Source organism: Phascolarctos cinereus, unplaced genomic scaffold, assembly GCF_003287225.1.
Source record: "Phascolarctos cinereus isolate Bilbo 61053 unplaced genomic scaffold, phaCin_HiC Scaffold_4;HRSCAF=312, whole genome shotgun sequence".
Lineage (NCBI taxonomy): Eukaryota > Metazoa > Chordata > Mammalia > Diprotodontia > Phascolarctidae > Phascolarctos > Phascolarctos cinereus.
The window spans coordinates 12,356,092-12,382,109 of NW_027555847.1; the positions used below are offsets into that span (position 1 = coordinate 12,356,092).

Below are 26,018 nucleotides of genomic sequence, written 5' to 3' on the forward strand. Positions count from 1 at the left end.
CCAACATTTATCATTTTCCTGTTTTGTCATGTTAGCCAATCTCATAAGTGTGATGTAGTACCTCAGAGTCATTTTGATTTGAATTTCTCTGATCAATAGTGATTTAGAGCATTTTTATATGACTATAGATACTTTTAATTTCGTCCTCTGAAAACTATCTGTCCTTTGACCATTTATTAATTGGGGAATGAGTTGTATTTCTATAAATTTGACTCAGTTCTCTCTATATTTTAGAAACGAGGTCTCTATCAGAGACGCTGGTCGTAAAAGTTCTTTCCCAGTTTTATGCTTCCCTCCTAATCTTGGTTGCATTGGCTTTGTGCAAAAAAAAAAATTCAATTTAATGTAATCAAAATTATCCATTTTGTATTTCATAATGTTCTCTGTCTCCTGTTATATCTATTCCCTTGGTTATATCTCTATCTCTTGGTCATAAATTCTCCCCTTCTTCATAGATCTGATAGGTAAACTGTTCCTTGCTTTCCTAGTTTGCTTGTAGTATTTATATCTAAATCATGTACCCATCTTGACTTTATCTAGGTATAGGGTGTAAGATGCTGGTCTATGCCCAGTTTCTACCATACTATTCTCCAGTTTTCCCAGAAGTTTTTGTTAAATAGTGATTTCTTATCCCAGAAGTTGGAGTCTTTGGATTTATTAAATAGGAGATTACTCTAGTCATTAACTGTTGTGTCTTGCTATTCCACTGATCTCCCACTCTAGTTCTTGGCCAGTACCAAGCAGTTTTGATGCTTGCTGCTTTATAATACAATTTAAGATCTGATACAGCTTCCACAAAGAAACTGGGGCAACGGTAGCACAGTTAGCTGACATATGTTGAGAATACAAGAACTTACTTTCTTCCTTGTTGCTTATAAACAAGTACCTGAGTCAGTGATAGGAAACAAAGGTTTGTCAGCTCTTCTCCAACACAGATTGAACTCCATTTATAGGTTAAGATCTTATAGGAGGCCTTGATAGCTGTGATGGAAACTCACAGTCTTCTGATTATAGATCTCAAGAGAGTGAGAATCATGAAATTTGTTGCCCAGTCATGGAGTTTGACCCAATAACATCCCAGGAAATGAAAGTGAGATTCCGTAATGATGGGCAGATCCTTCAGAAACTCTTGGTTATGGTTGAAGTGCTGCTTAAGGCATCAAACCCTACATCCTTGACTACTCCAAAGGTATAGCCCTGATGAACCATATAGTTTACAAAAATGAGATAATGGATATCAATTAGGCTAATATATTGTTGGATACATATCCCATAGAATTATTCTCCTGGTATGTCTATGTAGGACAGGCTACCACAGATGGGGAATGAACTGGGCTCAGAATGGTATAGAAAAACAGTTTGGATTTTAAATGAAAACTGCCTAGGGATTTCAGTGATCCTAAAGGCCTACTTGATATTTTCTGTGGGTTTGTTTTGGTCCATACATGTCCATCAATGTAGGGAACTCTTTGTGAAAAAACTCCTTCTGCCAATAGAGATCTTTACCACCTCTGCCACTAATGATCTTAGATAGTTGTCCAGGTCACTGAAGCAGACCAGGAATCCAAGTGGTCCTGCTTCCAGGGCCAACTCTCTGTCTACTATATCTACTACCCACTACCTCTCACTACATGACAGAGGGACAGAGGGACTGAGGAAGAGAGACAGAGAGAGAGAGAGAGAGAGAGAGAGAGAGAGAGAGGAGAGAGAGAGAGGAGAGAGAAAGTATTTTTGTATGAGTCTTCTTCCTCTGATAATGTACAATAGGGAAGCTTGGAATATCATAATCTGCAAAGGATCCAAATTCCAGGTAGCCCAAAGTTGGGGAGGAAGCAGTGCTTCGTAGGAATAAGCAGTTGCAGCATGTTCACAGTCTAATTTTTTTGCACATTGTAGCAGAAACCAAAATCACCAAATGTAATTAAAAATATTCATTTATTGAGGCTACGGAGACAAAATTAGAATAATATCTACCCCCAGGAACTTACAATCTTCATCTTATTATGTTGGGAAGTGTGTGATCAGAATAGGTGAGCCAGTTAGACAGCAAGAGTGAAATGCATGTGGGGAAAGGTGGAAGGAGAAGATAGAGGGATAGTCCATGAGTCACAGGAAAAGTTAAATAACTGTGAAGGATATTTTTTAACCTGGGATCCAGGAACTGGATATATACTTATATGTATATGTATATGTATATGTATATGTATATGTATATGTATATGTATATGTATATGTATATGTATATGTGTATGTGTATGTGTATGTGTATGTGTATGTGTATGTGTATGTGTATGTGTATGTGTATGTGTATGTGTATGTGTATGTGTATGTGTATGTGTATGTGTATGTGTATGTGTATGTATATGTATATGTATATGTATATGTATATGTATATGTATATGTATATGTATATATATATATATATAGGTATAGGTATAGGTATAGGTATAGGTATAGGTATAGGTATAGGTATAGGTATGTATATGTATGTATGTGTGTACGTATGTACGTATGTATGTATGTATGTATGAATATAATAAACATTTTCTCTGTGATTTTATTTTATTTTATGCATTTAAAAGCAATTATGAGAAGGGGTTGACAGATTTCACCACACTGCCCAGGGAGTCCATCACACATACACACACACACACACACACACACACACACACACACACACACACACACACACACACAAAATGAAGAAGTTTGACTTAGAGGAAGACAACTGCATTTGTGTTCAGTCAGTTTCATAGTGGTGGATGGTTGGGAGGACACTGAAAACAAGTGTGCAAAGCAAGGAGGGTGTGGATGGATTGTGACCTAACCAATGGAGGGAATCTCCACATAAATGAGTTCACAGATACCTTCTAAATAAGAGGCAAAAAAACAGCAGACTCCTTAGAACTTGTCTTCAGGAAGTTTCTTAAGTTTTCTCATCTGTAAAATAAGAATACTAACACTTAAACATTTCACCTCCCCAAATTTCTGGGAGGAAAGTGCTTTTTTAAGCCTATATCATCATCTGATTGTGAATGATTGCTGTTGGGGGTGGTGCTATTATTACAATTATTGTTATTGTCACAAAGAAATTTGTCACAAAGAAAGCACTTAATTTTAAATTCATTTTTCATTCATTCACTTCTTCATTTGTGTATCCAATTGTACTTTAGGACCAAATGCCTCAAGTCATGGAAACTTGGGATCTAGCATGCCTCACCCCTGATTTGAAGTGGTTTTGAATCACCTTCCCTCCCTTGGCTTGTCTGCATTTCTGTTTCTCATTGTGGGGTCAAAGATCTAGAACAGGAAGGAACCTCAAGCCTTCCCTTTACTGATGACCAGCACTGGGGGCTAGGTAGTGGGGCAAGAGCTGGCTGCTTATGTGGGATTGGTCTGATCAGTACCTGAAAATACCTATGACAATTCCAAGTGATTCACCAAAGATCACACAGTTTCTAAGCATACTTGGGGCTCTCACCTAGCCAAGCCTATTCTTCTCCAGGTGCCCACAGACCTGAGCAATTTGCTTTGGCATTCACTGATTACCTTGGTTTGTCTTGGTGGAATTCCCCCTTCTCTCACTTTTCCCTCTACCTTTTCCATCTGAATCTTGTCAAGTTTCTAAAAGTTGTCACTTTCAGACAGAATATTTTCGAAAATATGAATTCTAAGTGCAATTAAGGATCAAGATCTCCCTCCCCCTATTATCTTCCTCTGGCCTCCCCCAGAGGAAACAAACATGCCTGCTTTTATGTCAGGAGACTTGCATTTCAAGTCTCTACCAATTACATTCTATTTTAGAGAAATGCTCTGGAAACAGTGTCAAGAGGGTGTTAACAGAAAAATCTGTTTTGTTTGGACAGCTTCTTTAATACTGAACTTTCCACCAATTTTTAATACTTAGCCACTCATTTACCAATTGTAATGGCCCTCTTGGCTTCCTAGTGACCTTACAATTTCCTTAGAAATACACATTGTTGAATAATGTTGAGGGGAATAAGAAGGCAGATTGATTTGAACAAGTGTTTTTCCTGAGCCAGGTCCTCTGGTATGGAAGGGTTTACAAGTTGTAGGTGGACCTCTCCTCAAGTAAAGCAGAAAGCCCCAAATCCAAATTTCCTAAAACTTTTCATAAATGGCTAGCTATTTCTCTTACAGGTAGAATATAGTAATGTGTTTCATTCATATGTATAGTCCAGGGCTGGGGAAACTGCAGCCTCGAGGCCACATGTGGCCCTCTAGGTTCTCAAGCACGGCCCTTTGACTGAATTCAAAAAAGCTACACTTGAGTACCTGGAGAGCCCCATGTGGCCTCGAGGCTGCAGTTTCCCCAGCCCTGAGCCCAATGCCCAGGACCCCAACTCTGGCTATGGGAAGTTGATTCAACCAAAGGTGATCACCCCAAAAGTGAAAAGTCTTTGGCTTAACATGTGAACAGCAATAGTTAACTCTAAAAGAATCTTCACAATATCCTGTTTTAGGTCTAGATAGATGTAAATAAAAGAGTTTCCTACAGCCATATAAGCACTCAAGGTAAGGCTTCATATGTCGGGTATAAGAAAAGTATATAAGATGGTAGAGTATTGAGCAGGAAAGGATCAAGCCAGTATTTCATCTGATCACCTCATTTTTAAGATTAAGAAACTTAGCCCCAAAGAAGGAATGTGATTGGCCCAATATCACACAGGTAGAAAATAGCAATATCAGAATTAGAACTCATGGCCTGTGATTCCAGACTGGGGGTTTATTTGTGTGTGTGTGTGTGTGTGTGTGTGTTCTTTTTTTGTTGTTGTTTTGTTTTATTTTTTCCTACCCAGAGTAACAACCTACTTCCAAATTCCAAATTCCTGTGTCACCTTTTACTTTCCCCAGCCTTTCATGAACTTTCCCTAGTCTCCCTCACTTCCTTCTATAATCCCAGCCATCTATCTCACTTTCCCTGCCTTTTCCCCCTTTCCCCTCTACTTCCTTCCTTCTCCAACCTCTTTCTTCCTGGATCCCTTATGCTCTACTTCAGTCACTTCTTTCTCCTTGTCCTCCATCCCCACCTCCCTTCCCAGTCCCTACATTATCTTCTATATACTACAGAGGCTTTTGTGTTCAGCAGTACTGACTCGGGGTGGGGGGTGTCAAATATTGCTTATGCTGCTTTAAAATGAAGTCAAGTACTAGAGTTGTCCATTGTAGATAAGGGTTAGAGAAACTGGAAACATCAAACCTTCTGTGGCTTCCCCAGCATTCAATTCTCTTTAGTCAAGTGCATTGACATTAAGCACTTCCTCAAATCAAAACACCACTATTTCTTTCCATTTTTTTCTTCAAATGGGTTAAAAAATCATATGTGTTCAAAGACATAATAACCATTGCAACAAGGGCTTGGTGCAGTACAGGCTTCCAAAAGCTGAACAGTCTCTGAATAATGACTCTCTCTATTTCCCACAAACCTTGTATTTTTTGAAGACACACCCTCTTATTCCCCAAAAGAAGGCCTCTGATGGGCTTTGGGAGCACTTAGGAATGATTCACAAAGAGTCACTAGATGCTTTGGGTGGGTGCCCATCTTCCTTGGGATGGGCCGATCTCAGACATCAGATCTATCAGTAGGCAGCAATTCATTGAAAGGCTACTGGGCTTAAGCTTCATGGGGGATACAGGATAAGACATGGTGTCTGCCCTCCAGAAATGCACAGTGGAGTTGGAGAGGCATGTGAATCAATTAAAAAACAATGCAAGATAATAGATTAAGTATATAATTGAGGGTTCACCTCAGTGACTAGCTACAAATGGAATGACTAACTCATGTGCAAAGGGATCAGAATTCTGCTTGGCCCCAGAGGGTAGAACAGGCATCAATGGACAGAATTTATGAGGAGGAAAATTTTTTAGCTAAAGCGAGAACTTCCTAAGAATTCATATTGTCTGAAGGCCAACAAGGATCTGCCTTAGGAAAGACTGGACAAACAGAAGCCTGGCTTGAGAAAGATTCCAGTTCAGGCACGTATTGGGTTACACGGTCACTTCCAAATCCCTTCTTTTAAAACCATGCCGTAAGACTTCTGGAGAATATACGAAATTAAATCATACAAACATGTATTCATTTATTCATATATATACGTGTGTGTGTGTGTGTGTGTGTGTGTTCTATATCTTTGTGTGCAGGGGCTATTTCATTTTTGGCTTCATATTATTCTCTATGCTGAGAACAATGCCTTTCCCATAGTAAGTACTTTCTTGGACTTAGTTAGTAGTAAAGATGAAGACAGAATCGGAATGATGAATAGGTAGAGTAGGAAGGACAAAGGGAAACTTGTATTTTGCTGGAGGGGGGGTGGGGTTTGTGTTTGGAACACATTTGTAGGTATATGGAGAGATGCCAGTGGAGGGGAAGGCACTGAGGATGCATGAGAGAAAGAGGCAGGTGGGAATGGGAGAAAGGAGGCAGTCAGAGTGGTTAGTCCTAGCAAATTGTCCGGGGCCATCTTTATTGTTCTGTACCCAGGAGAAGGAGGAAAGATCAAAATAATGCAGTGCAGTTTGAGAAATGAAGGCAGGGACCTGCCTTTGGATGTTTGATTCACATCTCCCAGAGCTTTCTAGTGAAGAAGTGAATCAGCTTCGTCCCTTGTAATAGAAATTATTAGTTTGCAAACAAATATTTATTCTGAACACACACACACACACACACATTAAGTTGTCTAATTTCAAGAATGACAATACCCTTTCTTATAGAAAATTTAAAAAAACCTTCTATCATGTGGTGTGTGTGTGTGTGTGTGTGTGTGTATACTCACATATATAGATATAGATTTTTCAGTATGTGGATAGACAGCCAGTTGGATGGGTATGAATTGGACCTGTGATTTCATTGGTCTGTAGAACAGCCTCAAGGAGGGAAGTCCCACCTATGTAGGATGGCAACTTCTTTACAGCTTACAGTGTTAGAGAGTAGCCTAGAACTAGGAGATTAAGCAACTTATCCAGCATCACCCAGGCAGTCAGCCAGCAGTTATTAAGTACCTACTGTGTGCCACTCACCATGCTAAGCATTTTACAGATTTATCTCATCTGATCCTCACAACCACCTTGAGAAGTAAGTGCTATTATTATCACTATTTTATAAGTGAAGAAATTGAGACAGAGGTCAAGTGACTAACCCAGGGTCACACAGCTAGTAAGTATCTGAGGCTAGATTTGAACTCAGGTCTTTCCCAACTCCATGTCCAATGCCCTATTCACTGTGTCACCCAGCTACTTCCAAAAGAGGAAGCAGAGATCCCTTAGGGTGTTAGAGTCTGCCTATGACAGTATCTCCCCTTCTAGTGTCCTTAATGAACTCTATTTGATTCTGGAAGCATGTGTCATGGATCATGAAGTCTGGCCTCGCTACTTACTGTGGTCTATTTGATTAATGCTATTACTAACCCCAAGAGATCACCAATATGTTAGAGAATTCTCAAATCTCAGAGTTGAAAGGAACCTTAGGAGCCACTTAGCCTCTCTAACCTCCATTGCATCTCCAAACACCATCATCCAAATATTACCTAAAGGCTTGTGGTACCCTGTGGTAGACAATTCCACTGCCCCATAGCTCTAATTGTTAGGAAGTTTCTCTTGTTATTAAGCCTGAGTGTGCCTGTCCACAATTTTGTACTTTTTTTTGGGTTTGTTTGTTTAGGCAATTGGAGTTAAATGACTTGCCCAGGGTCACACAGCTAGTAAGTGTCAAGTGTTTCATCTGAGGTCACATTTGAACTCAGGTCCTCCTGACTTCAGAGCTGGTACTCTATCCACTGTGCCATCTAGCTGCCCCCCGTCCACAATTTTGAACCCATGTCCCTCAATCTGCATTGTGGTAGTAAGTGGAATAAGTGTCGTTATTCTCACATGTGATCACCCTTCAAATACTTGAAAGAAGCTATCGTATGTCATCTAAATTTTGTCTTTTTGCAGGAAAAAAATCCTCAGTTCCTTCACCCAATCCATGACAGGACCCTGGTCTCCTTCCCATCTGTTTGGTTGTTTTAGAGTGCTGTCTTGCTTGTCAAGGTCACTTTTGCAATACACCCACTAAAACTGAACACAATATTCTTAATGTATTCAGATTAAAACCACAGACTAATGGAGGCTTCAGCCATATTAGTGGCAACTCAACACTGACACTTGTTTCAGAGACTTCCAATCAGTAGTCAGAAAGTTCATTGATTAGATTTTAGGGTTCGTTATTTCAGACCTTCACTTTCATCATCTGATTCATTGTCTGAGGACAATACAGCAACCAGGTGATTGTGCTTCCAAGTTGGCTTGGATTGTAATTTCAACAGTGTACTGTGCACCATAGGAAGGATAGGGAAACCAAAGAGCACATTGTGAATCATCACTCAGGGCTTAGATCGCCAAAAGCCTGAGAATTCAAGGGGACTGCTTTCTAAGATGGGAAGATTATGTTAGTACATCTTCAATGGTCGTCCCTCTCTTCTGTCTCTCACCTCTCATAATCTATCTACACGGCAGCCAAATAGATATTCCCAAATCACATACCTAACTGTGCATCCCCTCCTCAAATGTCTCAAACGCAAAGCTTTCAATGTGGCCTTCAATGATCTACAACCTTCTCCATACTACCTTTTCATTTCATATTACTCTTCTCCATCCATTCTCCGTTCTAGTAAAATTAGCCTGGTAGAAATTGACTGTATAGGACGTGCTAATTACTGCCCCCATTTTTTTTTCACAATTAACAGTGAATATGAATTAAAAAAAATCTTTGGAATAGAAACATCGAGTAATACTTACTAGGCTGGGCACTATGGGAAGTACTAGGGATACAAATCAAACGGCAAGATGGCAGTGCACTCTAGCAGCATACATCCCAAGAGGTGAAGGAAATATGGCTGGGGACAAATGGCTAGAAAGGAGGTTTTCTTTTGGGAAGTCACAGCTTGGTGAGTGGAATTTCAGAGCCCTTGAATGCTATCCTTTTTCCAAAGCAATGGTGGTATTGGTTCAATGACTGTTGCCAGAAAAAGTTCATGCACCATGTCCAGAATGGGCTCTCCCTCAAGATCTCCACCTCCCATAGGAAGCCGTCTGGAATTCCCCAACTTACTGTTGCTCTCTGTGTGTCCCGAGGTCATTTTGATAAACCTGATCAATTACTTGTGAACCATGTAGAAAGTGAGTTCCCTGAGAGTAAGGGTCATTTCTTTCTTTGGTTTTTATTCTTCTATCTCCATTGCCTAGTTCAATGCCTGTCACATAGTGTGGACATAATAAATGCTTGTTAAATTATATTCAAATGCTTCATGAGATACAATAAATCCCTTTTGCAGAATTTACTATCTTACCATATTATCATTTAGTATATGCTGGAGCATAGTAAATGCTTAATCTATTTCTTTCCATTCCTCCCTCTTTTTCTCCCTTTCTTCTACCTTTTCTTCATTCTTTTCATTTCTTTCTTCCTTCTTCCATCTGTTCCTCACTTCCTCTGTCCTTCCCTTCTTTTCTTCCTTTCTCTCCATCCTTTTCTTCCTTCCTTCCTTCCTTCCTTCCTTCCTTCCTTCCTTCCTTCCTTCCGTCTGTCCTTCCTTCCTCCTTCTCTCCCTTTCTCCCTCCCTTCCTCCTTTCCTTCTTTTTCTTAACTTGAAACCTGTCTTATAAAACATAAGAAATTCTTCATTGGTTTATATATATTACCTTAGACGACCATTATCCTAACTGATAGATTTGTATGTTATAAACATATATATCCCTGAACACATTATTTTCTTATTCTATTACTAATATATTTTTAAATGTTAATATTTTTGAGGTTTATTTTAGTGAATGTTTAGCTTAAAATTATGTGTGTGTGCACGTGTGTGTGTGTGTTTGTTTCATATATATTTATGTATGTTTGTGTAAAAAATAATAATCTTGGTCATAGTATTTGCTTGAGAACATACCCAGTATAATGGAAAAGATACTAAGCTTCACCACTCACCACTTTCTGGCTCAATGGCTTCAGTCAAGTGATCTAACCTCTAAAAATACTCAGTGTCCACTTCCACAAAGTGGATTTAAAATACTTGTCATCCTCTTGGCTTCCTAGTGATATCACTGCATAGTAAGAGAGCTCTAGGCTTCAAGCTAGAAATACCTGGGTTTGAATTCCATTTCTGATCCTTTCCATCTCTAAGACCCAAAGCAAATCACTTCCTCTTTCTGAGTCTCAGTGTCTTCATCTCTAAGGCTTACCTTAGATGATGGATAGAGGACACCTGCTTTTCAGATTGGAATAGTAACAGTAGCTGACATACCTATGTCACAGAGATGTTGTGAGGATGGAAGGAATATGTGTTAACTAAGCAGACACATGGCAGAGAGGATGGAGTGCTAGGTTTGGAGTCTCAAAGACCTGAGTTTGAATCCCACTTCAGACAATTATCTTCATCTTTCTGATCCTCAATCTCCTTACTTGTACAATGAGCGTGATAACATTCGCCTCATAGTATTATTGTGAGGTTTGCTGGAAGTAACAATTGTGAATTGTTAATTTCTTTAAAAACTGTAAGGTCAGGGACAACTAGCTAGCGCAGCAGATAGAGCACCAGCCCTGGAGTCAGGAGGACCTGAGTTCAAATGCAATCTCAGACCAGACACTTGACACTTAGTGACTGTGTGACCCTGGGCAAGTCACTTAACTCCTATTGCCTCACCAAGAAGCAGAAAAAAAAGCAAAAAAAGCATAAGGTCAAGGCTAAATCAGCCGATCTGTTTCTTCCTTTCCTGCTAAAGGAAACATTGGAGTAGATGATCTCATAGGTCCTTTCCAGTTCTAAAATTATGTCATTCTGGGATTTTCCCAATTATTATACTTATTGTTATGGGAAAAAAGGAGTAAAATGAAAATTTTCACTTTTCAAAAAATTGATCACCCAGTGGTTTTTCCATCTAAGTCTTTCAGTGGCACCAGGGCCCTCTGAGCTGTCTCATATTGTTCTGCATGAGTCCCAGCTTCTTCTGCAGAACTCCATCTGTCTTCCATCCAAGTTTCAAAGCCACTGGCTCTCCGAGCACAATGATGCTAATGATAAGGTGGAGGGCTGTGGGTAGGGGCTGAAGGAACTTGGTGATGATGTCATGGGGCTCTGGGTGTGTTATCTGCAATGAGAATAAATGGCTGGTCCCGCAGGCAGGCAAGAAGTGGCCTATGCGCCAGCAGCCTGGGGCTGGGCTCCATTTGCAGGGCTTAAATTTAGATCAGAAGAAAAGCAGCAATCATCATATCCTTTAACTAGAATCAGCAAACAGGATACAGGTAGCCACAAAATGTAGTCATTGCAAAGAGTAACAGAATCACTTCAAAAAAGGTAATAATCGGTCAGTCTTGCTTTTTTTTTTTTTTTGCAACACATAGTTAAATCTGTTTAAGTGTGGAGAAGGAAATGGGAAGGCAGCTTACTTTGTAACCTCCTAAAATGGCAGTGATCTTAGACAAGTGTCCTATCAATGGGAAGGACAGAAACTCTGTTCCAGACGACCTCTCCAGAAGCCTGGAGTTTGGCTCAAACGTGTAGGAAAGGGCTTGGAAAAGGGTTGAAGGAAGCATTGAGGCCTTCTCACCATTCAAGTGCTCTGGCCTTCCTGCAGCGAGCTCACTGGATGATGTAGTAGAACCGTTGGGTGTATACAATTTCATTTTTTTCATTAGCTGATTTCTTCAATTTGGAAGATTCCCTCTTCTTGTATTGTCAGAGAGGTGGAGGATGGGAAAAGGAGCAAGTCATAGGCCTTAAGTGAGATATCCGAGCAATATCAAGAGAGGCAGAGAAAGATCCTCTACATTCAGAGTGGACTCCCCCCTCCAAGCCACCACCATGAATGATTGAGTGGAGGAAACGGGCAAGATCCTAGATGAGGGATGAGTTATTAACTTTGTCATTGGCAGGAGGGCCCACATCTATTAACTTACAGATCCATCCACGTGTTAAAGGATGAGAGAGTCCCCTGACATGGATTATGGTTAATGTTCCCCACAGAGTCCTCCATTGTCATCATCGCCCTCATCATCGTTGTTGTTGTCATTACCATCAAAATCGCATGGGAAGTGCATATCATCCCCATGATGCAGTTCGCTGCTGAAGGGGCTCTGAGGCTGCTTTCAGTGAGCATATAATGGATGAGCTTCTGTTCAATAAGAAAAAGAAATTATTGCATTGATCTGTACAACGGTCTATAGAATGTCAAATTGAAAGGTATATTCACAGGCTAGTGACCTGTCCTGTCACTGATTTGATCGGAACCGTATGGAATAATATGAGAACAAAATAATGATAACAATGACAAAATGAACAACAGTACAGCTGGAATAAAAACCCCATATTATATTAATTAAACATGGGCTCATCATGTCAAAGCAGATATCAAATGGTTGACATTTGTAAAAAAAAAGAATAAGATTGATAGATGGTAAAAGAGCTCTCAATTAATGGGATAAGTGTTTACAGAAAAACGAAAACAAAACAAACCAAAAAAACCTACTTGAATAAATAGACCTTGCTTTACAAATTAATGGTAAAAGTTGACCTGGGTGCTCACCACTGAGATTGTCAAACACACCCCAAAGTAGCTTATGTCTGGATAGAGTCTATGAAACATAGAATCCAATTTTGGACTCAAAGGACCCTTCAGCAGCAACATCCATATAAACTCTACCAGCAACGCAGCCACAAGGAAGTGTCTAAGGACTAGCTTTAAGACGTCAGCTACTTTGGAGAAATGCAATGATATGCTAGAGATTTAGGATCACATCATTACCACTAGACATTACAAAACCGTTCTCCTTAAGGAGCCCAAAGTGACCGTATCAGTACGCTATGCAATGAAATGGTGAAAAGCAGGCAATGCACAACTGCAGTGTGCAAAATTTAGCATCTGTATACCTAGAATAACATGATCAGATGGCAAAACTTATACATCAGAAGTTAACAGATGCTACAAATATAAATCCCCAAATATCCTTGAGAAATCCACAAATAACATGGACCAAAACGTCGCCAACAACTGCCCTGACATACCATCGATCCATACAAAATTATGAACTACGTTTTATATTAGATATAGTCATGCTGAATATAATCTCCAAACTCTACAGAATGGAAAGCTCGAAAATATAGACCCAAGGACAGAAGAGAGCACAAACTCTGTGGCAACAGAAGAAGGTGTTTGCTGCTTTTCCTAGCCTCATGGCTACGATGTTTGCTCCAATCTCAGTACACCAAATTCATCACAAAAACAGTCAGTCATTTCATCTCCATTGGAAATAATCTATAAGGCATTAAATACAAAGGCATTAATAACAAGGCAGTGACTGATCCTTGGGTCATTTCTATCTGGACTTGGGCTCAGAGAAGCTGTGTTTGAATCCTTCCTCTTCTGCTTACCAGGTATATGACCTGGAGTGATTTACAATCCTTCTCTCAGCTGAAGCTTCACATCTCTAACTTAGGGATCAGGCTAGATGGCTTCTGAGGTCCCTTTCAGCCTTAAATCCAGGATCACCAAAGAACTGGAGAGCTTTCTGCCCGCCACAAGGCTGCCAGAATGAAACAGCAATGAAGGCATTAAAACAGTTAACTAGAGATTAGCATGTGAAAGGCAGGACTTTTGATATTTGAATCCAAAGGTGGGAGGTTTTGGAAGAAGAAGGAACAAGTAGGAGAACTATTTTGATGCCAAGAAAATGACCAGAGAGTATCGCTCTATTTTTGCCAACATGGCATACAGGAGGCTTGCCTTACTTATGATCTCAACAGATATGAATGATTTTGTCATTTGATGAACCAAAACAAGTGGGTCATGTCCAAACCATTTCCTTCTCTAAAAAGCTGGATGACCACTCCTTACATTTATTGGAGATAAGATCATTTGCCCAGCGAGAGACCAAATGCAGTTAGTTCCCTTCCAACTCTGGAATTTTGCCAGTCTGTGATCTATGAAACCACCTTTCCTTTTAACCACATGAAAGGGTAGACACAAGATGCTTAACTAATTACTAATAAACTAATCCACTAACCAACCAGATAAATAACTTAAATGCTCAGGCAACATAAACAAATGCACGTGCATGCGCACACACACACACACACACACACACACAAACTGAACTGAAATTTCTATGAAATAGAGAAAGCTGAGGAATAGTGAAAGATAACTGAATTTGGAAATAGGTTTGAGTCATGCCTGGAACTTTTGTCCAGATGCCATCAAACTAATTTGAATGGCAAACAAACAGGCATAAGAATGTTACTAAGCCTACTTGGCAAGCTGTGGGTAAAAAAACATTCTGTATAGACTAAAGCCCAATGTAATTGCTGGCTGACTATTGCATCCTATCACCAATATGGAGGGGAATATGGCTTATCTTTGTTCATGGGCTCTCAAGCAGCTTGGCCTCTATATATATGTAGACACACACACATAGATCTACAGATTGATTGTTTTCGGAAGATTAACCAGTAACACTTGGTTATTAATTTATTAGTGTATGGTTATTAAATTGATTTGAGCATTAAAACACGCACACACACATACACACACACACACACGCACGCACACACACACACACACACACACACACACACACACACATTGATTCTCCAGCATACACAGCGTAAAAGTCAAAGTATTCTGGGCATGACAGCATAATCTTATACCTAGAACAGCACGCGCATGGAGTGATGCAAACCCTAAAAACAATTGGAGGTCTTCCTTGGACACAGCACAGTCAAGGAACTGTGTCCATCATGTTGTGCGTGCCAGATGAAGTGCCATGACCTCAGAAAATGTAGTTACTTTTATGGGAAGAATTGTGAGCAGATTCCTTTTTGGTGACCACACAATTAATCACGTTTTGGGTCACATTCAGATTGGCATTTGGTGCTTTAGATTTAAAGGCCATGGCTCATTTCCTACTTTCCATATTCCTCGGAGATGAGAATCCTAATGCATAAGCTTCTCCTCGAACTCCTTGCCTCCTTTACGGCTCACCTCAGTCTTCTCCAAAAAGGCATCCCTGATCTGCACCCCTCACCCTATTTTAGGGCATTTCAATTGCCTCACATTGTTTGTCTGTGTATGTATCCTCTACTTCCCTACAGGTAGACATATCGTTTCTTTCCAATGGAGCGCAATCGATTGCTTCTTGGTCATGATTATATCCCCAGAACCTAGAGAGTGCCTGGCTCGCAGTGGGCACTTGGCAAATTCTTCTTCGGATGAATTGACTTAAATTCCACTGAACTGAATGGATCCAAAGTGTGGCCCAAAGTTCAGTGACCGAGAGCCCAGTGGGTGTGAGGCAGCCTCCATTTCCCGTGCTTTCACATCGTTGGCCTTTAGTTCTAGAAATTAGCAAAACTCTGGCGTTATAGGCGGGGCTTAGTTTTTTCTTTATTGTTGCTGGTTTTTTTATTTTTTCCCCCAAGACGTAAGGGAGCTTGATAAGCTGCCAATATGCTTCCGTGTCAAGAACGGATTGAATCTACCCTCCCCCTCTTCTGTGATCATTCGCTTGTTTTTTTTTTTTTTTCCTGCAGAGGAGGGCTCTTATTTGTGTTCTGTGGTTTGACTGGCGTGTCTTTTCTTCTCCTGGTCCAGGATTACACTTTATGACTACCAGGCTATGTGCAGAACCAACAAAGAAAGTAGTGACCGGGCCCACAGTTTATTAGATGTAAGTATCCGCATAGTGGAGTGCCCTTGTAGGAAAGAGCCCAGAAATTCTTTGTCACCTCTGTCTCTGTCTCCGTGTCATGTCTGTTTCTGTCTTTGTGAGCTTCTCTCTCTCTCTCTTTGTACTCTTCTCTGCTTCCATTATCATAATTAGAAGCACACTATGGATGTTGTGTAGGCATATTATTTTTGCATGTAAAAAGAGCCTTTTCCCCATGAAAATGTTGCATTTTTCTTAACTGATCCTGAAACAAAGTGACTAGATATAAGGAAGGAAGATTTTGAGAAACTAATAACATCTTTTTGAAGATAAAAAAAAAATCCCCAAGTTTTGGGGTTCTGTCATTTGGAGGAATATAAAAGGGAGTTTCATTTCCTTTCACAGAAATGCCAACATTAGGCTGCAATCTGGCTTCTGGTCTCTAATTTAATTAACATTTGTATCAAAGAACCCCTTCCTATTGCCCAGAAGCTCAGTAACTACCCTTTGGCCATTCCTAGTGGTAATTAATGCCCCAGTTAAGGTACAAAGAGACACCCATCAATTAACTCCTGTCCCTCTCACTTAGATTAAAATACAGAATGTGAAATGTGCAAATGGTACCATTTGGACCACACAAACATGCCGTCTGTACATGTATATACATACACAAATAGGTAGGCATGAAGTCCTCGAGATTAAAACAATTCAAGAGTAGAGTCTGCCTAAAATATCTCAGTAGAGACATTAAGTACATATAGAGCAATTAAAAAACCAAGCATGTTTCCTTTTTTTTTTCATTAGAGCAAGAGACTGTGTATAACAGACATCTTGAGTCTTATTTTTATACCAAAAATGTCATACAGAGAGGGTGAAACAAACACAAACAATACATAACAATTTTTTTAAATTAATTGGAGTATTTCTAAGGAACAGTTGATACTTAAAAAAATGGAAGGTTCCTTCTCTTTTGTCTTTTTGAATCTAGCTTCTCCACACAGTGCAACTATTTGCTGAATACAAAAAGAAAAAGTTCCCAAGATGCTCTTTCACCATAAGGCTTAAAAGCTCAAAGGCTTTTAAATGGTAATATGCATTTTAATTGTTTAATCCTGTATTTACATAATCCCATCCCCTGCCCAGGGACTGAACCACAAGCTCTTATGGATTTTGGTGGGTTCAATTTCCCATTGGTTTGAACATGAGCTACATGAGAGCCCGCTCTGTCCCCCTGACCCCATTATTTATTCACTGTTCATCCCAGGCTGATGAGACCTACTAAAAATGGCCTTTCACTGTCTGACTGGTCAAAGATAGGGCATTTCTCAATGGTCTGACCACTGAGACCTTGCTGAAAGATCTGATTATTTTTGAAGTCATAAAATAGAATGGCTAAACCACAGGGTTGGAAGGGTATGTTTGATTTCAAATAGCCAGTCACCAAAAGTTCAAATCCTGATCTGAACCTAATTCCTTAGGCCCAGGCACCTCTGCCTCTACGGATTTGGTTAAAAGTCTCAGGGGATCACAGAGATATCTACTTGTTTTCTGGTTTTGTTTTGGGTTTTTGGTAGTTGAGCTAACACTATGTCCAATGTTCTTGTTTATTCTCAGCTTTCCCCTTCTAGCTCACAATAGAAAGATGGAGAAAGTAGAAAAGGAGAAGTTTGAAGAATAGACAAAGTCTGGGACTGATTTTGATTTTGTTCAGTAATAGACAGCTCTCCAATTTCTGGGGTCTATCTGCATAAATAAAAGGCTAAAAATTTCCCAAACACATATGCTAAACAACGGTTGAACCCAAAACAATATTTCCGTTTCAACAGTCCCCAAGTGGAGCCCCTAAAGAGTCAGACTTCTTTCATTGCTAGTGTTTAAGACCCCAGCCTTTTCAATCCAACCCTGGCAGATGTTGTTCTTCATTTTTGCAGAGGCCTCCACCCAGCTCCCATATCTGGCATGCCTAGGCACAAAAGCCTGAGTGAAAGAGAGAAAGAGAGAGTCCATGTTTTCCAGAAATCAGGAAATTGAATTATCTACATAGGAAATATCACAAAAACAAACAGTCAACTTCTTTTTGTAAATTAAAGCAGTTGGAAATAAAGACCAGAATGTCTTTTCCTTCCTCCCCCCACCTCCCGCACCCTCTCCCCCCCTTCTTTATAGAATGAAGGGATTTTTTTCAAGGATAAAATCTGTTGTTTGCATGTTGCCCACTTTAAAAAACAAAACCAAAGTGAACAAAAAACTAACAAATGTGAGGAAAAAGCCCTAACCTTACCCACCCAACCCCTTCCAGCATAGCTCATTAGCTGCTGACAAATTCAATGCGTATATCTTTCCTACATTTCAGTGATTAGATAGCTTTAAAGTGAGAAGTGCAAATTTTAATAGTCTAGTCTCTGAGTCCTACTTTGTCAGTAATAAGAATTACAAATCCTTCCACATTAGTCTGGCAAATAGTAGTCCCTAGAGGTTAAAACTTTTAGAATCATTGGTTGGACTTCCTTCCTCTTATTCCCCCATCCGTGATCACCCTTGTATTGAATCCTGTTTATTTTCCTTGTAAATCACATTTTATGAGGGACCCATTCCAAGGTGTCCAATGCCAGCTTGGGGACACGGTACCTTTTTTTCATCATTTGGATAAAGCTGCTATTTTAATATGATAGCCATCAGCCTGAAGGAATAACATTGTCTTTGTGGAACTATTTTTTTTCCCCTTACTATATTGGTTGTTTTCTCTACAGCCTTATAATGCCTTCTTTGCTGCAGTTAAATGGATAATGACAGAGCTGATCTTGTAAGTAAACCTTTGCTAAGATTTTGTTTTGCTTTTAATGTGATCTTTACCTTTGTTCTGTTATAAATTGACCTGGAGGATAAGAGGCATTCCCTTGTTGGGTTTCCAGGGCATGGTCTGTGCTCCTAAATCGCCATGTTGGATGCCTTGGACAATCTCACCCATCTGAATGAATGATTGTAACTTGTATTAAGTGCCTCCTGGTCACTGCTCATGCCCTCCCCGGGCTTTGTTTAGCTGTCTAACAGCTTGCCATCCGCTAACCCAATTTATTTATTGTGGTTACAGTTACATTCCCCATGAATGTCTGGCTGTTTTGAATGCTGCATGGGTGGGCTCTGGGCCATAGGACCAACTGTCATGGTGATTCATTACACCACTTTGGATTGCTTAGCATGTACAGTCACGGGGCCTTTGAAATCATCTGCCAGAACCAAGGGGAGGGTCTCAGGTGTGATTTAATTGTTTACCCTGTCAAATACTAGTCATGTTTTCAATGTCAATTATTCATCAGTGGCTTGAGTCAAACATAGAGTGGCATGAAGACGAAAGCCTAAGCTATTGCAAAAAAAAAAGACATTGGACATACTCCACAGGCAATGTATCACACAAAAAGGAAAGATTCCATAGACTGACATGGAAGCAAGTCACTTGAACAAGAACCAACTGGGTTTCATTTCATGTGTGATGGGTCTCCTCCCCTCAACGCCCAATCTTCAACCCTAGAGATTTAAGGAGGATTAGCACGCTACGAAATTAATGAGATTTGTCTTCCAACATTCACAAAAATTTTGATACTGTTTTTGAAATGGAGTGGGAAATCATGTTGTAAGCAGAAGACTGGGCTGAAGGCGAGTGGGGGAAATGACAGATGATACCAGAACTTGGAATGAAAGTGGCCTGTTGGCGGGCAGCAGGGACAAGTATGAAAAAGAAATCAGCTGAACCCTTCCCTGTCCCTATTCATTTGAAAAGCCATTTGCTATGACTATTACTTGGAGGAGGGGGGAGGAGAATGGTTTCACATTACTTCGAAATGCTGTTTTTCTTTGTATAATTGAGAAATCTTAGTTGTTTTAAAGCTGTCCCAAGGCATGTTTTCATGGGGAGAAGTTCATATGTTACATGCACACAGACCTTCACATTAGTAAGTCAGGCCTGTAACTAACATTGCTAAAACAGGTTTTGCTATTCAAGATTGTAGACTGAGGAAAAGAGAATAAAGCATTTTTTTTAACTTCTGTAGTAAGGCTAAGGGAATCTCTAAACTCATAGTGCTCTGCTGGGGATTCAGAATGGGCAGGATACTAAAGAATTCCTCTAAATCCTATCTGCCTGTCAAAGGGCTGCAGCCGCCTAGCAGGAGATCTCCCTGCCGAGGGTCGGCACTTGATTAGGGGGCCATGACATGGGGATAGCTTGCTCTAGTGTTAATGGCAAAAACAACCTTTCACTCACTAGATAAAGCCCAGTGAAAATACACCAATAACTAACCCAAACAACCCAGGAACTGTGTCAATAACTCCAATTGGGGACTTGTTTTGGTTTTCAATGGGGTGAATCAATCAGGGAGTATATCACTACTGCACTCCGGTGGTGGCTGGGTGTCCCAGGAATGCTGAGCTTTCTGTTGGACTCTTTTTTAGGTTTCTGGTGGAATTTAACTTGTGTGGTTGGTGGCATTCAGAAACCACAGCCAAAGGTAAGTAGACAATGTGTTCTATTTAGTAACTTTTTTGTTGTTGTTGTTCATTTCTATTATTCAAATCTAAGACCTAAAATTCATTGATGTAGGGCACTTTTGGAACGAAAAAGTCCTACATGTATGCAGATTGACACCTCATCTGAAATTTAGGATATTCCAGAGTTGCCCAGGACACTTGAAAGGTTAAATAATTTGGCCACAATTACTGGGCTAGTAAACCTTTGAGGGTAAGACTTGAACCCAGCCCTTGTTGACTCCACTAATCCATGCTTCCGGCCTCTTAAAATCTCACAAGCAGTGACCCAGAGTTTCAACTCTTCATTGGCTCACACAGGTGAGGGATTCCCATGTGGAAAATGTCATTCAGAATATGCCTCAGCACACCCCAGTCATGTGCACGGGAACTACCCCACTGCACAGGGTTTGTCAAAACAATCTGGGATTCATGCCTTGGGAAATTGCTCTGTGATCCTGACCCCAAGTCATGCTGAACCTTTGCAGACTGTTAGGGTTTGATCCTTGGGAGCAAACAGAGAAAAGCCACCTAGTCATCCAAGAAGTGCTTAGGCCAACTCCCAAAGAAATACAGATTTTTATGAATACCATCAGCCCTCAAACTAATAATATTTTCATTATTGGAATTATTAAAAATTCAATTCCTTCTCTTTATCAATTTTGTTTAGGTGTAATAATCTTATTTCAGGAGGGCAGGAGATAATTATGTTAATCCAGGCAACCAGAACACCCTTGTGAAATAAGCAGATGGGAAAATGGGTTTATATACTACAGTGAGATTAATTCATTATTTATGAATAATATTGCCTATCAGAATTTCAATCAAGACATCACTTTGTTAATATGAGAAGCATTGAAAGGGAGGAAATACTGGACCTGAACTCAGAAAAGATGTGGGTTTGAATGCTGGCTCTGTGAATGGTTGCCAACATATCTCTTCTCTTGGGTCTTTCCATGGTAAAAGATACGTGCAGCCAAACATTATGACCTTGTAGAAAAGCATCTTCCCATTCTAAGGTGCCTTTCCCCCCCGCCTCTTGCCATCAGCACACATATTTCCATGAAAGGCAGCCTATGGCATTTTTGATTGTGATAGTTCTGATTGAAAGTGGTTTGTGGTTTTTTGTTGTTTTTTTTTCCTTTTCCCATTATACCAAGCCCAAATTTGCATATTTGGAACTTTTATCCATTAATGCTTCCTGATACCGAGAAAAATCATATTAATCCTTTTGTCAAACTCTCCTTCAGGTACTTGAAGAGAGTTATCCTTTTCTTTTTTTAATTAATTTATTTTGATTTATCAACAATCTTCCCATTTACCCTTACTGCTTCTTCCCTCCCTTCTATCCCCCCTCCCTTTTCTTTCCCCTTTACCCTCTTACTGCCTAAAGGGCAAGGTAGATCTCTATACTTAACTGATTATGTTATTCCCTTCCCAAATCTGATGAGAGTAAGATTCAAACAATGCTCATCTCCCTCCCTACTTTCCCTCTGCTGTAATAGGTTTTTGTGTCTTTTCCTGTAATGTAATGTACCCTTTTCTGTCTCCTCCTTTCTCAGTATATTTTCTTAGATCAGATTAATCCACTTACCTGGATCCATTTAACCCACTTGATTAGAATTTTTTTGATCATTACATCAAAGTCAACTTATATCCACCCCCTTTATATATACTCCTTTAACGTGGTGTAATAACAATACAGTTCTCAAGAGTTAGAAGAGTCATCTTCCCTTGTAGGGATGTAAACAATTTGCCCTTATTAACAACATGTTGTATCTTTCTGTCCTGTTTACTTTTTTATGTCTCTCTTGAGTCTTGTACTTGAACATCAAATTTTCTGTTGAGCTCTGGTCTTTTTATCAGGAAGGTTTGGAAGTCCCCTATTTCATTGAATATCCATCATGCTCATTTTCTCTAGGTTGTAATCCTTGGTTGTAATCCAAAATCCTTTGCCTTACAGAACATCATGTTCTATGACCTATAGCCTTTTAACATAGAAGCTGCAAGGTCCTGTGTAATCTTGACTGTGGTTCCATGATATTTAATTTTTTTTTTCTGGCTGCTTGCAGCATTTTCACTTTGACCTGGTAATTTTGGAATTTCACTACTACATTCCTTGGCATTGTCAATTTGGGATCTCTTTCAGGAGGTGATTGGTGGATTCTTTCTACGGCTTTCTAGGATCTCAGGGCAGTTTTCCTTAATGATTTCCTGAAAGATGCTGTCCAGGCTCTTTTTCATCATGATTTTCAGGTAGTCCAATAATTTTTAAATTGTGGCTCCTGGATTGCTTTTTCCACATCAGTTATTTTACCAAGGAGGTATTTTACATTTTCATCTAGTTTTTCATGTTTTTCTTTCTGTTTGACTGATTCTTGCTCTCTCATAGAATCATTAGCTTCCATTTGCCATATTCTAATTTTTAACAAATTGTTTTCTTCTATTGGATTTTGTACCTCCTTCCTGAGAGTTATCCTTTTCAATACCTATTTATTCTCTTCTCCAGTTTAGCCAAGCCCAATTGTTTCAGTTAAGCATCATGTGAAATAATGTTTTGCCATTCCACTCTCTCTCCTTGCGACGTCCTCCAATATTTTCATGTCCTGCAGAAAATGTGGCACCTGGTTTGTTGTTGTTATTGTTGTTGTTGTTCAGTCTTGTCCAACTCTTCATAACCCTATGGACTGTGTCACACCAGACCCTTCTATCCTCTACTATCTTTCAAAGACTGTCCGAGTTCATGTTCATTGTATCCATGGCACTATCTATCCACCTCATCTTCTGCCATCCCCTTTTTCCTTTTGCTTTCAATCTTTACCAACATCAGGGTCTTTTCCAATGCCTCTTGCCTTCCAATTTATGGCCAAAGTATTTAATCTTCGGCTTCGGTATTTGACTTTCCAGTGAATAATCTGAATTGATTTCTTTAGCTTTTGACTGATTTGATCTACTTGATGTCCAACAGACTCTCAAAAGGTTTGTCCAGCACCACAGTTCAAAAGCATCCATTCTGCCATGTTCAGCTTTCCTTATAGTCCACCTCTTATAGCCATATATTGCTACTGGAAAAACCATAGTGTGGACTATACGGACCTTTGTCAGTAAGGCAATGTCTCTGCTTTTCAGTATGCTGTCCAGATTTGCCAGAGCTTTCCTTCCAAGGAGCAAGGATCTTTTATTTTTCTGCCTACAGTCACTGTCTGCAGTGATCTTTGAACCCAAAAATGTAAAATCTGACACTGCCTCCATTTCTTCTCCCTTTATTTGCCAGGAAGTGATGGAACAAGTTGCCAAGATGTTAGGGTAGGTTTTTTTGGTTTTGTTTTTGTTATTAAGCTTCAAGCCAGCTTCTACATTCTTCTTTTTCACCTTCATCAATAGGCTTCTTAATTCATCTTCACTTTCTGCCATCAGAGTGGTATTGTCTACATATCTGATATTGATGATATTTCTCTCCGCAACCTTAATACCAGCTTTTGCTTCATCCAGCATGGCATTTTACATGTTGTTCTCTGCCTATAAGTTAAATATATAAGGTGACAATATATCGCCTTGCTGTACTTCTTTCCCAATCTTAATCCAATCAGCTATTCCACCTTCGGTTCTAATTGTTGCTTCTTGACCTGTGTATAGGTTCCTCAGGAGACAAATAAGATGATCTGATGCTCCCATCTTTTTGAGGACTTGCCACATTTCACTGTGATCTACAGAGTCAAAGGCTTTAGTGCATGCAACAAAGCAGAATTAGATTTTTTTTTCCCTGGAACTGCCTTACTTTCTCCATAATTGAGCAAATGTTGGTAATCTGGTCTCTACGTTTTCAAAAACCAGCCTGCACTTCTGGTCATTCTCAGTTTACATGTTCTGCAAGCCTGGCTTGCAGAATCTTAAGCATAACTTTGCTATCATGTGAGATGAGTGCAGTTGTTAGGTAATTTAAATATTCTTTGGCATTGCCCTTCTTTAGGATTGAGACATAAACTGATCTTCTCCAATCTAATGACCATGGTTATATTTTCTAAATTTGCTGGCATATTGAGTGCAGCACTTTAACAACATCATCCTTTAATATTTTAAATAGCTCAGCTGGAATTCCATCACTGCCACTAACTTTATTGTTAGCAATACTTTCACTTGACTTCATTCTCCAGGATGTATGTCTCTAGATCAGTAATCACAACATTGTGGTTCTCAGTGATGTTACTATCCTTCTTATACAGTTCTTCTGTATTTGTTTGCCACCTCTTCTTAATTTCTTCTACTTCTGTTAAGTCCGTGTCTTTTTTGTCTTTTATCATGCCCATTTTTGCATGAAATATTCCCTTGATATCTCTATTTTTTATGAGACTTCTCTCTTTTTTTTTTGCACAGTTTAAGAAAATTTTATCTCTCCTTCCTAGTCTCTGGAATTCTGTATTCTCTTAAGTATATATATTTTCTCCTTTTCCTTTCCTTCTTTCTTAAGCTGTTTCCAAAGCCTTATCAGATACCATTTAGCTTTCTTGCTCTTCTTTTTCTTTGCCACGTTTTCTGTTGCTGCCTCCTGTAAAGTATTGTGACTCTTATCTACAAGAATGAATCCCTTAAATCTATTCATCACCTCCATTTCATATCATAAGGGATTCAATTTCACTCATACCTCTATGGTCTGATGGTTTTCTGACTTTTCTTCAATTTAAGTCTGAATTTTGCAATAAAAAGCTCATGATCTCAGTCTCAGTCAGCTCTAAGCCTTGTTTTAACTGACTGTCTGGGGCTTCTTCATTTTTGGCTTCAATGTATATAATCAGCCTGATTTTGGCACTGAATATCTGGAGATGCCCATCCACAGAGTCACCTTTTGGGCTTTTGAACAAGAGTGTTTGCAATGACTAGGGAGCTATCTTGATAAAACCCTGCTTCATTTGGTACTCCAAAGTCAAACTTTCCTGTTATTTTAATTCTCTTTTTCCCCGTACTTTAACATTCAATCCCCTACAATAAGATTATGGGCCAGTGCTGCCTATCTCACCCTTTTTATTGACTGTGAGGACTACTCCATTCTTCTAAGGGATTCTTGTCCACAATAGCATATGTAGTGATCATTTGAATTAAATTCACCCTTTATTGTCCATTTCAGTTCACTGACACTCAGGATTATCAATGTTAAATCTTTCCATCTCCTGTTTCACCACATCCAGCTTACCTTGGTTCATAGATCTTGATTCCAGGTTCCTGTGCAATATTGATCTTTGCCTCATTGGAATTTCCTCTTGTTACCCTACATATCCATCACTGAGCTTCCATTCAGCTTTGGCCCATTCACTTCATTCTTCCTAGAGCTACTTGTAACTGTCTTCTGTTCTTCCCCGGTAACGTGTCAGACACCTTCAGACCTGAGAGGTTCATCATTTGGTGTCCTATCTTTTACCATTTTGATACTGTCAGTAGGGTTTTTTTTAGCAATGATACTGGAGTGGTTTGCCATTTCCTCTTTTTGTCAGAATTCTCCACTATGACTTGTCTATCTTGGGCAACCCTGAACAGTGCAACTCACAGTTTTGTGGAGCTACACAAACCCCTCTGCCATGACAAGGCAGGGATCCAGGAAGAGATGATACTTAGACCAGTATAGATTTCTTAAGATGTAATCTGAACTGGGGAGAGGGAATAGAAGGACTGATAATGTAGCACAGGAGAGACAGTACTGGGCTTGGAGTCAAAGGTCCTGAGTTTGAATCCTAGCTGTGTTTAATAGAGGCAGCTAGCTATCAGAGTAGATAAAGTTCCTGGGCTTAGAGTCAGGAAGACAGGTTAA

At 39.7% G+C, this 26,018-nt stretch overlaps 1 protein-coding gene across 4 annotated transcripts in view; it reads left to right on the top strand.

Moving 5' to 3' along the window:
• CACNA2D3 (calcium voltage-gated channel auxiliary subunit alpha2delta 3) overlaps nucleotides 1–26,018 on the top strand; it is a 1,023,339-nt gene that overhangs the window by 952,137 nt on the left and 45,184 nt on the right. For all 4 annotated transcript variants that reach the window (XM_020970614.2, XM_020970616.2, XM_020970615.2 and 1 more), the window contains 3 exons: nucleotides 15,643–15,718; nucleotides 18,448–18,500; nucleotides 20,147–20,202. In XM_020970614.2, the coding sequence (XP_020826273.1) occupies nucleotides 15,643–15,718; nucleotides 18,448–18,500; nucleotides 20,147–20,202 (185 nt within the window). The remainder of the gene's footprint in view (nucleotides 1–15,642; nucleotides 15,719–18,447; nucleotides 18,501–20,146; nucleotides 20,203–26,018) is intronic.